The 17,230-nt window shown below is 39.1% G+C and overlaps 1 protein-coding gene across 3 annotated transcripts in view; it reads right to left on the bottom strand.

Moving 5' to 3' along the window:
- Window positions 1-17,230, bottom strand: part of appl1 (adaptor protein, phosphotyrosine interaction, PH domain and leucine zipper containing 1) — a 59,805-nt gene that overhangs the window by 7,620 nt on the left and 34,955 nt on the right. For all 3 annotated transcript variants that reach the window (XM_073072238.1, XM_073072237.1, XM_073072240.1), the window contains 7 exons: window positions 16,281-16,337; window positions 12,625-12,716; window positions 10,761-10,943; window positions 8,135-8,187; window positions 4,222-4,396; window positions 4,089-4,125; window positions 3,204-3,347 (listed from right to left, as the gene is read on the bottom strand). In XM_073072238.1, coding sequence (XP_072928339.1) covers window positions 3,204-3,347; window positions 4,089-4,125; window positions 4,222-4,396; window positions 8,135-8,187; window positions 10,761-10,943; window positions 12,625-12,716; window positions 16,281-16,337 — 741 coding nt within the window. The remainder of the gene's footprint in view (window positions 1-3,203; window positions 3,348-4,088; window positions 4,126-4,221; window positions 4,397-8,134; window positions 8,188-10,760; window positions 10,944-12,624; window positions 12,717-16,280; window positions 16,338-17,230) is intronic.

Genomic DNA, 17,230 nt, shown 5'->3' with positions numbered 1-17,230 from the left:
AAGGTTCGGCTTGGAAAATAACAGAGGGCCAAGAACTGTGGGTTTTGGATACTCTCAATATTTAGCTGCAGAAATCTATAGCTCTTCCAATCTGGACATGGGACATCCCAATACAAGTTATCATTATCACTATGTGCTGTGTTGTATGATGTGGGCGATCATACTTGGCAAATTCTACAGAGGTGGCTTGCCATTGTATTCTTCTGGGAAGTGACCCCAGCAAATCACTAATCAGAGATTGTCTGTCTGGGTTCAGTGGTCGCACAACCAGGACTTGTGATATATACCAGCTAGTCATAAAACCATCCATCACCAGCTCCTGTGGCTTCATGTGATCCTGATTTCAGAGGGGTGGGGGAGCATGGCTAAGCAGGTGCTACGCCTTGCCCAAGGGTGACCTGCAGGCTAGTGAGGGGAATTAGTGCCTTACGCCTCCTTTGGTAGAGACGCATCTCCACCCCACAACCCAAAACAAGTGGAAGGGTCAATTTGGTTGCTGGTCAAGCTGGCAGATGAAGAGGACATGTGCAAGCCAAATCCATTTGAGACCTTTGAGATGATGGCATGGAGGCTAATCAGGGAGTCTGTTGCCAGGATGTCATTGGTCTTGACTAGTTCTGTAGAATAATCAAAGCAAGGTTACAAAAGTGAGAATAAAACACTATGTGTCCATCTAAAGATCAAGCAGATAAACCTGATAGGAGACTGAAAACCTGTGCCAATAAACTGGTGGGGATGTTCACGGACATCTTCAATCTCTCACTGCTGCAGTGAGAGGTCCCCATCTGCTTCAAAAGGGCGACAGTCATACCAATGCCCAAGAAGAGCGTGGTGAGCTGCCTCAATGATTATCATCCAGCTGCAGTCACATCTCCTGTGGTGAAGTGCTCTGAGAGATTGGTCATGGCCACAATCAACTCTCACCAAAGCAAAGACCTGGACCCACTGCAATTTGCCTATCATCACAATAGGCCCACAGTGAAGCAAACTCACCAGCTCTCCATTCGGTCTTGGATCAGCTAGACAATAGCAATATGTATGTCAAGCTGCTATTTATTGATTACAGCTCAGCATTCAACACCATCATACCCTCAAGTACTAATCAACAAGTCCAAAAGTAGGACCTCTGTACCTCTCTCTGCAACTAGATCCAGATTCCCTCACCAGGAGTCACAGTCCTCTCTGGTTGCATACTTAACCCACTGCTCTCCTCTCTCTACCCCCATATGCTAGGCACAGTTCAAGCGTCAACTATAAATTTGCCAATAACACAATTATTGCTGGCAGAATTTCAGATGGTGATGAGGCGATGTACAGAAGTGAGATAGATCAGCTGATTGAATGGTGTTGCAACAACGACCATGCACTCAATGTCAGTAAGAACAAGGAATTGATTATGGACTTCAGGAAGGGGAAGTTGAGGGAACACACACTAGGCAAGCATTTTTAAGTTCCTGGATGTTAACATCTCTGAAGATCTATCCTGAACCTAACATATTGATGCAATTACAAAGATGGCATGGCAGTGGCTATATTTCATTTGGAGTTTGAGGAGAGTTGGTATGGCACCAACGACATACGCAAATTTCTAATGAGGTACTGTGGATAGCACTTTAAGTGGTTGGATCCTCATGTGGAATGAAGACCATTACACAGGATTGAAAAAAGCTGCAGGAAGTTTGCAAACTCAGTCAGCTCCATCATGAGCACGAGTCTTCCCAGCATCGAGGACACCTCCAAAAGGCGATGCCTTAAAAGGCAGCATTTGTCATTAAGGACCCCATCACATGCCCTTTTCACTTTGCTACCATCCAGGAATAAACTTCTTATTGCAATTTATAGTGTTTCTTATTATTATACATTGCACTGTACTGCTGTCACAAACCAACATATTTCGTGACTTATGCCTGTGGTATTAAACCTGATTCTGCTTCAGAATGTTGTTCACAACTTTGTTTAGAACTATTCTGTGCAGGATGGAGAATAGATCGGGGGGGGGGGGGCAGAATTGGAATGAAGTGGGTTTAAATAAAGACGCAGCAGAGATGGGAAAATTTGGGGGGGGCAATAAGAAGAGCTGATGGATCTTGAACATAGGGTAATAATAGAATGGCCAAAAGTTTAGGGGATGTTTTACCAAAAGGGTGGTGAAAGTGAACAATACCCAAGAAAAGAAATAAAACAGCATCAATGGTGGAATAGAGGAAGGGGAGGGGAAGCTTCATGTGGCGTGGCAGGGAAAATAGTTAATCAAACTAACAACAGTGAAGATCAGCTAATACTGTGGAAGTGGTGAACAAAGGCAAAGATGAAAGACTGAGACTTCTGCAAAGCTTGAAGGGTTCAATGAGTGATGATGACGTGGTTGGCTTGTTGGAGCGATGTAGTGAATAGCGAGTCCAAGTGTGAATAGGTAACAGTTAGTGATGGTTGGTGATAGAATTAAAGGGAAAAGAGGTCAGTAACGTTTGCCCTCACAAAGCATTTTGTGCAGCATGAGAGAAAAAAATGGACATTTAGCAGACAGCAATTTCAGCTTCAGCCACAAAATGCTGGGAAGGGTACAAGGACAATCATCTGTTTATTGGGGGGTGGGGTGCAATGTTACTACAAGAGGAGAAAATTAAGGCTAGGAATTGCATTAGCCTCAAAGCTGGATACATGGACCAAAATAAATATATATCATTAAGTAAAATCAGAAAATGGGAGAAAAAATTGAACAAGTAAGAAAGCATCTGTGGAAAGTGAAATAATTAATGTTAATGTTGAAGACTCTTAAATAGAATTATGGAATTCTTTCCAATAGTTTTTGTTTTTATTTCAGATTTCCAATATCTGCAGTTATAATTATATCATAATTAGGTAAAACATTCATACTGCTTTCTCCACCTACTATCTTTCTGAGGTTGAAAGAGAGAATAGAGAAAGTTGTGATAGAGAGGTTAAAAAAGAGGGAAGTAGTCAAACAAAATACATGCACATATGGACACAAAACAATCTCTGAGTCATCTACATACATAGTGGTTATTCAAGGTAAATACTGTAGCAGTCGTAAATGGAAGAAAATCATAAGCTAGAAATTCACGTAATTAAGTCTATGACCTGACTGGATATGATTATAATTGAATCTTAATTTTCTTGCCAGTTGATAATACATTAAATCAGAACAGGAAACACAATATTAAAAGGAATGCCTCCCACACCTTTTCTCCTTCATTGTTTGATTCAAAGACGTAGCAAACAGAGACTGGGCGTCCGGTACTGTTTCCTCCCGTATGCAGCACAAACCCAAACAGTCGTTTATTCTCTTTGTGAGTTGCACAAAGAACCACATTTTGCAAAGGGAACTGCAATGAAAAACAAACAATTGGAAACAAGCCCAGTGAAGATTCTGCAGTGCAAGAATAAGCAAAAACAACTTGCATTTACACAGCACTTCTGCTGCAATGAAATATTCCAGGGCATTTTTACAAAACTTTGATACCAGAACAAAATGTATTAGAACTGATATTCACTTAAAGAGGCAGAGAGATAGAGAATATCTGATAGAGAATTTAACGGTTTAATTCCAGAGCACAGTCACCACTAGAAAATCTGATACTGCAAGTGATATACAGTGCCTACAAAAAGCATTCACTCCTCCCACCTCCCCCCTTGGAAGTTTTCATGTTTTATCATTTTACGACATTAAATAACAGCGGATTTAATTTGGCTTTTTTTTTGACATGATCAACAGAAATACACAATGTGATCTTAAGTAATTACAAATATAAACCATAAAATAATTCATTGCACAAATATTCACCCCCTTTCATTCAAAGCTATTCCACCTATAACCTTTGGATTTTAGGGAGCTGGGATGGAGGACAAAGAGAGGAAATAATGGCTCTGGGGGCAGCAAGGGGATCAATATTAAAAAGACATATTTTTGCTTTGTTTTATCTCAAAAGAACATTATTTTACTCTCAGAGCAAAAACAAATTTGAATATAAAACTTCAAATGAACTAGATATAGGCAGGATTACATTTAGTAACAAATTTGTTAAACAGTCTTTCACAGAATATTATTTAATAATTTTAGTACCTACTCTTAAGCGTGTGACTTGAGTCTGAGGGTCAATTAACCTAAAATATAAAAAAAACTATCATCAGATATATTTATAATATAATTGTTTAAAACAAAGCAAACATTTCTGCCAATCAACAAAAAACTGAACTCACTTCAAACTGTCACATGTCACTAGTAAATGAGATTCAGTCATCCGAAAAATGTTGTGTATAGCACGGGCTGCAAGGATCTGACGCATTGTTTCATAAATAACATCCGAGGTTTCATCTGTTTTTACTTCCATTGAACCAAGGAATCGCACAATGAACAACTGATGAAGAATTGATTCTGCAGCAAATATTAAAAATTTCAATCAATATTTATTTGTCTTTCTGCATGCATTTGCTAAGAGCTCAAATGGTATTATCCTCAAAAATACAGAGTTCTAATGCATCAATTGAACTAATGGTGCTTTAATTTACTACAAACTTTATTGTTAGGACAGCAAAATCTGACCACAAAATCATGCCTACTGCACATAAAAATGTGAATTAATTTACCCAAATGACATTAAATCAATACAGTGGATTCCCCACTCACATCTACAGTGATGAAATGCTTTGAGAGGTTGGTTCTGGCTAGAACTGTCTCAGCAAGGACCTGGACCACAGCAATTTGCCTACTGCCACAATAGGTCTATGGCGGATGCTACCTCATTGGGTCTTCACATGGCCTGGGATCACCTGGTCAATACTAATACCTACGTCAGGATGCTGTTTAATGACTACATCTCAGCATTTAACATAATCATTCCTACAGTTCCTAACCGGAAGACCACAATCTGTGCAGATCGGAAAAAACACTTCCACCTCACTGACAATCAACACTGGCACACCTCAGGGATGTGTACTTAACCCACTACTCCACTCTCTCCACCACAACTGTGTGGCTAGGCACAGCTCATGCCAGCTATAAATTTGCTGACGATATGACTATTGTTGGCATAATTTCAGATGGTGACGAGAGGGTGTACAGAAGCAAGATCTACCAGCTAGTTAAATGGTGTTGCAGTAACAACCTTGCACTCAACGTCAGTAAGACCAAAGACCTACTTGTGGACTTCAGAAAAGGTAAGACAAGGAAACACACACCAGTCCTCAGAGGGATCAGAAGTGGAAAGAGTGAGCAACTTCAATGTTTTGAGAGTCAATACTTCTGAGGATTTACCTTGGACCCAACATATCGAAGCAGCTACAAAGAAGGCACAACAGAAGAAAAGCCACTCACAAATTTCTACCACGGAGAGCATTCTATCTGGCTCCACTGCCGTCTGGCATGGGGGGGCGGTGTCTACTGCACAGGATCGAAATAAGCTGCAGAGAGTTGTAAACTTGGTCAGCTCCATCATGGGCACTAGCCTCCGTAGTATTCAGGACATGTACATTAAGGAGCCCCATCACACAGGTCACGCCTTGTTGTCATTTCTATCATCAGGAAGGAGGTACAGAAACCTGAAGGCACACAGTCAGCAATTCAGGACCAGCTGCTTCCCCTCCATCATCCAATTTCTGAATGGACATTGAAACTTTGAACACTACTCACTACTTTTTTTTATTTCTGTTTATGTACTACATATTTAACTTTTTTTTTATGTTTTTTCTCTATTATTATGTATTGCATTATACTGCTGCCGCAAAGACAACAAATTTCATGACAGATGCTGGTGATGTTAAACCTGATCTGACAGCTGGGACCCATCCGGACTAAGTACATTTCGGCTCAATTAGCCAAAGTTTTGTGGAAATAGTTAAAAAGATATAAAAAGACAAACTACTGTTTAATTGAGTAATGAATTATGTATTTAAATGAAATACAGAGCAAATTAGAACACTGATACTGCAGTACTCTAAAACTATGTATTAGTTCCTAACAGTTATCGATGGAGTTATTCATCCAATGTATGCTGACATGTGTAGGGTGTGCTGGGAGATGCAGCACCTTTGGTGAAGGACTTGTTGTGTCCATCCTGGGGCAGCTCACTGACCTTTGGCTCTCATCTGTTGTTCCAAGTAGCGACAGCAGCTACATGCTGGTACACCATTTCGACAGACGGGCTAAACCAGGTGAAGGTAGCCGGCAGGCCTCACACCTTGGTAAAATAGGGACGTACCTGTCCTAGCACGTGAAGTTTGTTCTAGTGGACTGAGCAGATGAAATCAACAGTGAGATCCAACAGCCAGGAAGACTTCTGCAATACTTTGTGCAGAGTAAAAGGCAAACTAAGATACAGCAGATGTCATGGTTATCCACTGCAACCAAGGAAGACCTCAGTTTGTGATGATACTCATACCACTGGACCCGGACTTCCGAAGTTGAGAGAATGGAACTGGCCCAGTGCAACGGCTTTTCTTCTTTAAAAATTCTCCCAAGTAGATTTCACTGTCATTGTCAGACACGACAGACAATCAACATAATGCCATGTTCTTTTGATTGACTGTAAATGAACAAAATTAGCCTGGACACCTAGTGCAGATAATGGACTGCCTTCTATAAATGCACCCTCTGAATCTTCATTTTCATTGTAACATTCAAGATGACTTTCAATACCTTCAAGTTTTTTTATAGTTCTTAACTTGTTGAAGTAGTAAAATCGTTTCACTTTTACTCATGGTTGTTTCTGGCTTCTCGAAGCATGACTGCAATGAGCAAAGCAGTTCTGAATTGTCTTACTGCTTATTCCTCACCAACTATCAGAGAAACATAGAAAATAGGTGCAGGAGTAGGCCCTTCGGCCCTTCGAGCCTGCACCGCCATTCAATATGATCATGGCTGATCATCCAACTCAGAACCCTGTACCTGCTTTCTCTCCATACCCCCTGATCCCTTTAGCCACAAGGGCCATATCCAACTTCCTCTTAAATATAGCCAATGAACTGGCCTCAACTGTTTCCTGTGGCAGAGAATTCCACAGATTCACCACTCTCTGTGTGAAGAAGTTTTTCCTCATCTCGGTCCTAAAAGGCTTCCCCTTTATCCTTAAACTGTGACCCCTCATTCTGGACTTCCCCAACATTGGAAACAATCTTCCTGCATCTAGCCTGTCCAATCCCTTTAGAATTTTATACGTTTCAATAAGATCTCCCCTCAATCTTCTAAATTCCAGTGAGTATCAGCCTAGTCGATCCAGTCTTTCTTCATATGAAAGTCTTGCCATCCCAGGAATCAATCTGGTGAACCTTCTCTGTACTCCCTCTATGGCAAGAATGTCTTTCCTCAGATTAGGGGACCAAAACTGCACACAATATTCTAGGTGCGGTCTCACCAAGGCCTTGTACAACAGCAGTAGAACCTCCCTGCTCCTGTACTCAAATCCTTTTGCTATGACAAAAGTCACTGGTTTTTGAATACAAACACATGCAACAGATGCTATTTAATAACTGATCACTCTAAGCACGATGTAATGTTTAACAGCCACACAAGTTCATGCGACTGAGGCTAGTTAGAAACTTGTCCAGCAATAGTGTGCTGTCCCAATTAGCTGGAATCCCAGCTATTTTCTCAATTATGTTTTGTTGTTGAAGAGTTGTCTAAAATAAGTGGCTGCCTGATTAACCTATGGACTAGTTAACCAGAATCCACTGTATATGGTTTATGTACTGAGAATCTATGATATTGCTAAATCAGAAAAATGCCTTGAGATAATTCTTAACTGTTACTGTTTTGAAATACATAATGGGTAACATAGTTAGCAGTCTGTTTGATTTTGGGCACAATATGATAAACTATGTTATGCTTCAATAAAGGTTTTCCAGGGTCCATCACAGTTCTTCAGCAAACTACCATTTTGTAGCACTTCTAATGTACTTAAATACATAATCCTTACTGTCACATAGCAGTAGAAGCTCATCTTGGCAGTAGGACAAGAGAAGTACCACCAAACAGGTTGCTCTTTATTTGCACTGTGTAATATTTTATTCCATTGCATTCACAGAATTAAATGTTAGACAATGCTTGTAAGGGATCATTAATTCAAGACTACCCATATTTTGCCACCATCCAAAGCAAAATTTTAGTTGTGTATCTTACCTTCAGAGTCCTGTGTTTTTGATTCCCCAGACTCTCCAAATGGATTTGTTCTTCTAATGGAGAAATAATTAAATGTAAGCCGTTTCTTTATTAAAATAATTTTCTTTCTTTTATTCTATTAGGTTTATTTTTGTTCTTTTGTAAAAGTAAATTTTCAAGGGTATTGTCTCCAATCTTCACTTAAATAGTATCCTCAGATGATTTAATTATGCAAGGTACTATATATTGAATTTTGCTTGATTTACAAAGGTCCAATTACATTTTACTGCTATAATGTTACAAATTCTGGAATTTGTGCCTTTGACCTTTTATTTTATTTTGAGATACAGGTTTTTCCACACTGGCCAGCAACCTGTCCATTTAACACAAGCCTAATAATAGGTCAATTTACAAAGACCAATTTACAAACCATCACGTATTTGGACTGTGGGAGGAAATCAGAGCACCCAGAGGAAACCTACACGGTTCACGCGAAGAACGTACCAACTCCTTATAGATGCTGCAAAAATTGAATTGTGATTATTACACTAACTGTGGTGCCCATGGGACCTGTAAAATTATTTTTTACTATAATGAATACATGCCCATGGAAATACATTGCAGTAAAGTTCTTATAATGCACTTTGTTCAGACTTTTACATTCACAAAATTTTACTTAAAAATGCTTTCCAGGAATATACCCTCCTGTAAGTGGTGAAATGGTTGTGGGAGGTTGATATTATCTTATCCAAAATCTATATGTCATTTCCAGTATATATTATATAGAAATTAAGGTAACGTCTACTTTTTAAAAATAAAAAAATTTCACCTTAATTGAGCCAATTACAATACTTCTGTGCCCATTTCAATTGGATTAGTTAATTCAGGTGGAACTAATAATCAAAGCAAGGAATGTGGTTAGTTGGGAGTTTGCCATGTTCAGTTGGTACTAAGTTCACCACTCAGTTTTGGATTGCAGACCTCTGACCTAGATTCTATATTTTTTCCTGAAACAAGGAGACCAATACAGGGCAGTGTACTCCAGATGAGGCCTTCCTAATACACGATATATCTGAAGCATAAACACTCTGCTCTGTCTCCAATTCCGTTGTAATGAATGAATCTTGGTTTTATTCTTTTAGCTTTCGCAACTACTTTCTCATAGCCTTTTGCAAATTATGTACTAGATCACCCAGATGACTCTGCATCTCGGTTCTGCATTTAGAAGATGCTTCCTGTCAAAGTCGAGCAATCACAATTTCCTGTTATACCCTAACTACAAGATTTTTACCCACTCATTTAATCTATTTATATCCCCAATAAACACCTTGTGAAATCTCAAAATACTTATCTTCCTATTTTTACCCTGATTTTGTCCCTTTCAATTTCTGATTTACAACTTTTCTGGGATGTGACTGTATCCCCTCTGATGAGGACAAATGTAAAATATCTGCTGACTCTTCTGTCATCATTTTATTTTCAATTTTGATCCATATTCATTGGAGTTTAAAAGAATGAAGAGTGGTAATAACATATACAAGATCCACGACAGGAAAAACACTGAGACATTTCTATTAATTGGAAAATGTCAATCAAGGGGTCATAATTACAAGACTAGAATAGTCACTCAAAACTGAAGTGTTTAGGGAGTACTACTTGCAGAGGATGGTGATAACCTGAAATTCTCTACACCAGAAGCTTGTGGAGGCTAGATTATTGGGGGTATTTAAAGAATAGATATATTTCTGAAAGATTGGGGTTTTAAAGGCTATAAGGACCTTGCATAGAAGAGACGAAAGCCTGGGAAAAATCAATCATTATCATATTGAATGGCTGAGAGGATTCAAGGGGTCAATGGCCTAAGCTTGCTTCTTTTTTATCTTCTAAATTATTAATTCCACAGACTTACTGTCTTACAGAACTAATTAATAATTAATTTTTAAAATAGAAACTGACTTTTTTTTAAGCATTTCTTGCTACTCTCCTTCCTTATTTTGCCATTTGTCGTACTTTGCAATGTCTTGTACTCTGTTCAATCATTTGACCTGTCACATGCTCTTTCTTTAACTTTTCAGCTATCTTTAACATCTTCATTGGTCAAAGAGAGCAGGTCCTTTCCTTGAAATTTATTTCACTGAAATGCATCTATTCTGTGTATTCTAAAAAAATCCTTTAAACATCTGTCAGTACATGATTCATCACTTGAGCTAGTTCTGCTTTCAGGTCCTTATTGATGACCTTATTTAAAGTTTAAAATATTAACCACAGCTACTTGCTTCTTCCCCTCAAACTGAATATAAAATTCAATTATATTATGATCTCTGCCATCACTACGAAGTCATTGATTAATCCTACCATGTTCAACAACACCAGGCTTTGTATGGCTGTATAGTTCTAGAATGTTCACATCCAAGAAACTCTCCTGAAAACACACTGTGAACTCAAGTGAAGTCTCAAAGTTGCTTATTCTAGAGAGTTCTTAGACTAATGCAATGATTCAAGATTCTTGGTACAATCACGATTCCAAAAGTAAATGCATGCAGTTCTTTCACATTACATATGAGCCCTCCAATCGAATTAGCTAACTTTCTTTCTTTTGATCTGCAAATGTTCACTAAAACTCAAAAGTCTTACATGTTTGTCTTACCTGGTACATTGTCCTGAAGTCTTTGCTAGGTTAGACAACTCCTCACTTACAGGAGAAATTATATCAAATTGAATGGGTGTATCTGGGGCAACTATTGAATCCAATGAAATTGTAGAAAGGGCAGGAGATTCCGATCCAAGAGATGTGGAACTATTTGTCCGTGATGGATGAGGTCTATTGTGTCTGTTTCAAGAAATTCAATACAGAAACAATCAATTTTCCCCTGCACGCTCACAGAGATTGATAAATACTTTGTGTATTATGTTCTCAATTTTCCTTTAAAAAAAAATATGCATAAGAAGTTGGGTGGCAGGGTGAGGATATGTCTCTTCCTAAGGAGGTGTAAGGCACTCCTTCCCTCCACTAGCCTGCAAGGTCTAGCACCTGCTTAGCCTCCTGATTGGGGTCACGTAAAGCTATGAGAGCAGGTGGTGGATGGTTGTGTAAGCAGCTGAGGCATTTCACAAGTTCTGGTAATGCAACCACTGATGCCAAGCAGACAATCTCTGAAGAGTACTGATAATGGCTGGGGTCAATAGCAATCCACTTCTGCAGAGAAATTTGCCGAGAACAATCAGGGTCGTGGAATGGCCATGATCACCCACATCCTACAACATGGTACATAACAAACAATCAACTAAGAAACAATATGTAACTTAATGACAACATGTTTGGATGCAGATTCATGTTCATGCCCCTGACCAGTTATACCTCTGTGATAAGGTTGAAAATTACTCTTAAACATGTTATAATAATGTAGAATTTATAGATTTCCCTCTAACTATGGAAAAAAACCAAACTGGATCTATTGTTTGACTTCATTTTGCTGCCTCTTCATCTCAATCTTTTCAAGTACTTGTTTGTACTTCATGGCTTGGAGGTTTGGAAAGGATTTTTAGTCCTTTAGCCTCATTGGTAATCAAATCAATATTCCATGAAATAATTATTTAATCTTGAGGGCCATATACTTAATTGGAAAATTAAATAATATGAGACCCTTAGACTTGGGATACTTCCACATAGTCTACAGATGTTTTAGTTGGCAATTTGCCTTAGTCAAAAACCTGGGTCTTTCTTCATTATGTAGTTACATGATGATATTTTGATATACAAGACGACTTGAGCAACAAAGCTTACTATCACATCTACTGGAAGAACAGAACATTGAATACTCACCAAAACCATTTAATATCTGTAAAAATAAGGCATCTATTTACACCATCTTAGAAGGTTCAGAATGGTTAGATGCATAATATACATGCCGTACTGTGCAAAAGAGTTAGGCACATATATGTAGCTAGGGTACCTAACACTTTTGCACAGTACTGTAGAAATTTTATATATTACACTGCCCTGCTGCCGCATTAAAAAAATGATATATGTGAGTGATGATAAACCGAATTCTGACAGGGATCGCTATTGTGGATTGAGAGTAGGAAGGGGGCAGGGAGAGGGGAATCATGGTTAGGAAAAGAGGAAGGGGAGGGGAGGAAGCAGGAAGCACTACAGAAACATTCTGTAATTATCAATAAACCAATTGTTTGGAATCAAGTCACCTTGCCTGGTGTCTGCACCCATGCCACCACCTCCAATCCCCCCCCCGGTTCTCTTCCACCTGTCCCACGCCCTACCTGCGGCACTCCACCCTCACCATTCTCAACATCCTTTGCTCCCACCAGATTTATAAACTTGCTCTCTGCTCCACATTGAAAAATACAGTACTGTGCAAAAATCTTGGGAATCCTAGCTGTACTAATTATATGTGCCTAAGACTTTTGCACAGTATTGTAAGTATTTTTCATAAAAGAACATAACAATGAATATGTTCCAGAATTGGATTCTGAGAGGCTATATTTCTACGTACACTGTAGACCTTAAGCTGTCGTGACGCTGTTGAAATGAAGGAGATGGAGTAACAGCTTCCAGAGCAGTCTGGTTCATGCGAGCAGCCAATTCCTGTGATAACAACAAAATATTCACTGCCAATTTCATATTATACAATCAGATTACAAAAATCAAATGTAAAAATGATTACTCAAATCAAATTATAACTTGATTTCAGCTATTTCTGAGGTCCCTAAATCATGCTGCAACTAAAATGACCATTCTCTTTATGATTGAAATGACTTTTAAAGAATAAAGCAAATGATTCAGTCCCTGCATTTATAAATGTACCAGCCTTGTAAGTAATAATCTTGGGGGGGGGGGGGGGGGAGAAATGGAAAAAGCACATAATCTAAATGATGAAATTGCACTATTTAGAGAATCGTGCATTGGGATCCTTAGGTTTTTCTTTACGGTGTCCTCGTGCATGATTCTCAAAAGGTTAGCATGCAAGTATAGCAAGTAATTAGGAAGATTAACATATTCTTTTAGTTTATACTGAGGAGAATTGAATGCAAGAGTAGAGAGGTTTTGCTTCAGTTATACAGGTCATCAGTAAGAACATAACTGGAGTATTATATACTTACTAATACAAGGATGTTAATGTATTGGAAACCTGTCAGAGATATACATCTTGAATGGGTGGGTTGTCTCATGACAGGCTAGGCTTATATCCATTTAAGTTTAGAAAAGGTAACTTCACTGAAACATACAAGATCCTCAGAGGTCCTGAGCGAAGAGTATAGTTCCAGTATGCTTAATATCTCTTCAAAGGAGATGGGTGCAATATTTTATAAGTGGTTAAAAGGTTGACAGCTACAAGGACATGGAGAGGATGATTGTACATACAGAACGACTATGTAAATTACTAACAGAACAGAAGTAAAGTCTGATTACTCCAGCCAAAGAAGCAAGCATATTTCTGCAATTCAGTGAAGATTAACCAGACTGATTCCTGGCAAGGAGTGATTATCCGTTCAAGAGAGATTAAGCAGACTGGAAATAAACTGTCTGTAGCTAAGAAGATTGAGAGCTGATCTCAATGAAACTTATTCAATTCTATAAGCTTCAAAATGGTAGATCCAGAGGAGATGTTCCCTCGGGGTGATGCTCTCAAAATAAGGAATACACCATAAGAAATTTCATTACCCAGAATCTTTGGAATTTATTATCCAACAATGCCATGGACACTGAATCACTGCACACATTCTAGAAACTTTGTAAATTTATGGATAAGACCATGAAATGTAGGAGCAGAATTAGTCCATTTGGCCCATCAAGTTTGCTACATCATTCAATCACGGTTGATTTATTTTTCCTTCTCAATCCCATCCTCCTGCCTTTTCCCTATAACCTCTGATGTCCTTACTTATCAAAAATCTATCAACCTCTGCTTTAAATGACTTGGCCTCCACAACTGTCTGCGTCAATTAATTCCACACTTATCATCCTCTGCCTAAAGACATCCCTTCTCACCTCTGTTCAAGGACATCCTTTCATTCAGAGGCTGTGACTCCTCGTCCTAACTCTCCCACTTCTGGAAGCATGCTCTCCACTTCCACTCTTTCAATGAATAACAGGTCTTTCAATATTTGGCAGGTTTCAATGAGATCCTCCTCCCCATCCTTCTAAAATCTAGTGAGTACAGGCACAGAATCATCAAATACCCCTCATTCAGTAAGCCTTTCACCCCCAGGATAATTCTCCTCAACCTTCTCTGGACCCTCGCCAACACCCCAATGCCAGTACTTCCTTCTTTACTACTGACTCAACCTTCAGGGAATCCTGCACTAGGACTCCCAAGTCCCTTACCACCTCAATTTATCAATTCTCTCCCCAGCTGTAAAATAGTCTACTCCTTTAGTGCACCTTCAATTCCTGCATTCTTTCCCTGTTTAGAAAATAGCTATGCCTTTATTCATTCTACCCATGTGCACGACCGTACACTTCCCAATGCTGCATTCCAATTGCGATTTCTTTGCCTGCTCTCCCATGGGCAGACCCCCTGCTCCACAACATCACCTGTCCCTCCACCTACCTTTGCATCATCCATGAGTTTGGTGAAAAGCCATCAAGTCCATCATCTGGATCATCAACTTATATCTGGAAAAGCAGCGGACCCAACACTGGCCCCTGCAGAACACCACTAGTCACTGCAGCCAACCAAAAATGCCCCCTTTATTTCCACTCTTTGCCTTATGCCAGTCAGCCAATCGTCTATCCATGTTGTATCTTTCTTACAATACTATGGACTCCCATCTTATTTACCAGGCTCATCCAATGACCCTCCTTGTCTATCCTGCTTGTTACTTCCTCAAAGAATTCAAACAAATTTGTCAGGCAACAACTCCCCTTAATGAAGCCATGCAGAGTTTGGCTGTTTTATCATATGCTTTCGATATCCTGAAACATCATCCTTAATAATACTCTTAGCATCTTAACAGCCACTGAAGTCAGGCTAACCAGCCTATAATTTCCTGTCTTTTGTCTCCTTCCATTCTTAAAATGAGTGAAGTGGCATTTGTGATTTTACTGTCCTCTGCGACCATTCTTGACTTTTGTGATTCTTTTCAGATCGCACTACCAATGCCTCCATTCTGCCATGGATATTGCCAAGCCCAGTGGTGACAGAAGGACAGTTGGGCTTGGGGCTAAGAACCTTATTCTGTAAGAACCTAGCTCTACAGAAAGCTGAGAGAAGTTCCAAAGACTTTATCCTTGAGAGAGAAAGGGTCTTCAGTGAGCTACACTTTGGAAGACTGAAAGACTCGTCCAGGACAAAGGGCTCTAGTGAGTTGCTGTTGGCGGCCTACGCCCCAATGGTGGGGGGGGGGGGGGGGGGAAGACTTAAGAAGAAGATGACTAATGCCTCCACAATCTCTTCAGCTACCTCTTGAACCCTAGACTCTGCAGTCCAGGTGACTTACCCACTTTCAGACCTTTCGGTTTCCCAAGCACCTTCTCCTCAGTAATAGCTAATACACCCACTTCTGACCCAGAATTTTTCAAATTTCTGACATTCTAGCTCTTATCAGGATCTTTATACACTTGCAGTTTCTTAATTCTACCCACAAGGACTCTTCAGATCCTATGTCACTTCCTGCTAGGGATATTAATGAGATCAAAGGATACAAAGTTAGAATAAGAAAGCAGTGCTGAGGTAGAGATACAGCCTTGATCTTACTGAATGACAGAAAGGCAGAACAGGAAGTATCCTGTCCTTGCTTCTGTCACACGGATTGCAGCGATTCCATACGTAGCTCGTCACCACCTCTCAAGGCAGTTGAATTAGGTGCAATGCTAGTTTTGCCTGGGACGTACTTACAACAGAAATGAACTCAAAATAAACTATGGTAGTTTATTTCCATTTTAATTCTCAGATTTACACCAATACTGAAATTTTGAATTTGCCAGAATTCATTCCAGAATTCAGAACACAGAACCTTTTTGTATTTTAGGTGTTATGAATGGTTGTTCTGGAATTATAAGCAGAACTAAGAAAAAACGTAGCACATAAATTATAAGAAAGGCAATACTGCAGCTTTATGAATTTTAGCACCTCGAGGTGTGCATCAATTCTTCCATCTAATCACTGAAAATATGAAATAACCAGTTAACAATAATCTGCAAACTTACTTCCGGGTTCTCACTAAGGTAGATTCGTTTGGAAATGTTATTGATTGTTGCAATCCACTGCAAAAATAAGTTCAAGGCATCCATAAATATTTTTGAATACTAATTGAAAAAAATCATTCTGTCCTTATCTCACAACCTGGATATTTTACATTATTAAGACAATTCTAGAACAATTTGAAATGAAAACACAAAATATTGGAAAGATTCAGCAGACTAAGAGAGAGAAAAACAGGATCAATGAAAGGTTGAAAAGAATATAGAAATCAACTATGATAAAGTGTGCACCAAATCTAACAAGGTTACAACTGCTTTAAAAACAAAGTTAAAAGGGAAAAGAAGCAAGCAAAACAGCAGCACTGCCACATGTGTAGAACAGATAATGGATAGTGAGCTGAAGTAGTGAACTCCCAATAACTACACCTTACTAAATGTACAAAGAGGGGCTGTTCTTTAACACTGAGATCAGAGTGGGAATGGAATGGAGAATTAAAGTAACAAGTCACTCTCGCAAATGAATGAAGTACAGGTGTCCCCCGCTTTACGAATGTTCGTTTTATGTCGCTTCACTTTTACAAAAGACCTACATTAGTAACCTGTTTTCGCATTACAAAGAGGATTTTCAATTTTATGAAAATTTTTCCCATATAAATTAATGGTTCTTCACTTTATGTCATCTCGGCTTAAGAAAGGTTTCATAGGAATGCTCTACCTTTGTAAAGGGGGAGACACCTGTATTCTGCAAACTACAAGAGAAAACCTATTGCTTGTTATGGCTGGGAGGAGAGAGGGCAAGCACAGAACAATGTGAAATATGTGAGATATGCTTGAGAGTCCTGTCGACTATAGTAGTTAAATAAAAAGAAAGACATCTTAAAGGAATTGGTGCAGAAAGTCTTGTCAAAACAGATAAAATAGAGACAAAGAATGGAGTTCTACAGGAAGCAGAGTGG

Source organism: Hemitrygon akajei, chromosome 19, assembly GCF_048418815.1.
Source record: "Hemitrygon akajei chromosome 19, sHemAka1.3, whole genome shotgun sequence".
In the NCBI taxonomy this organism is placed as follows: Eukaryota; Metazoa; Chordata; class Chondrichthyes; order Myliobatiformes; family Dasyatidae; genus Hemitrygon; species Hemitrygon akajei.
The sequence above is the reverse complement of the archived record's forward strand: the minus strand, read 5'-3'. Positions and strand labels throughout refer to the sequence as shown.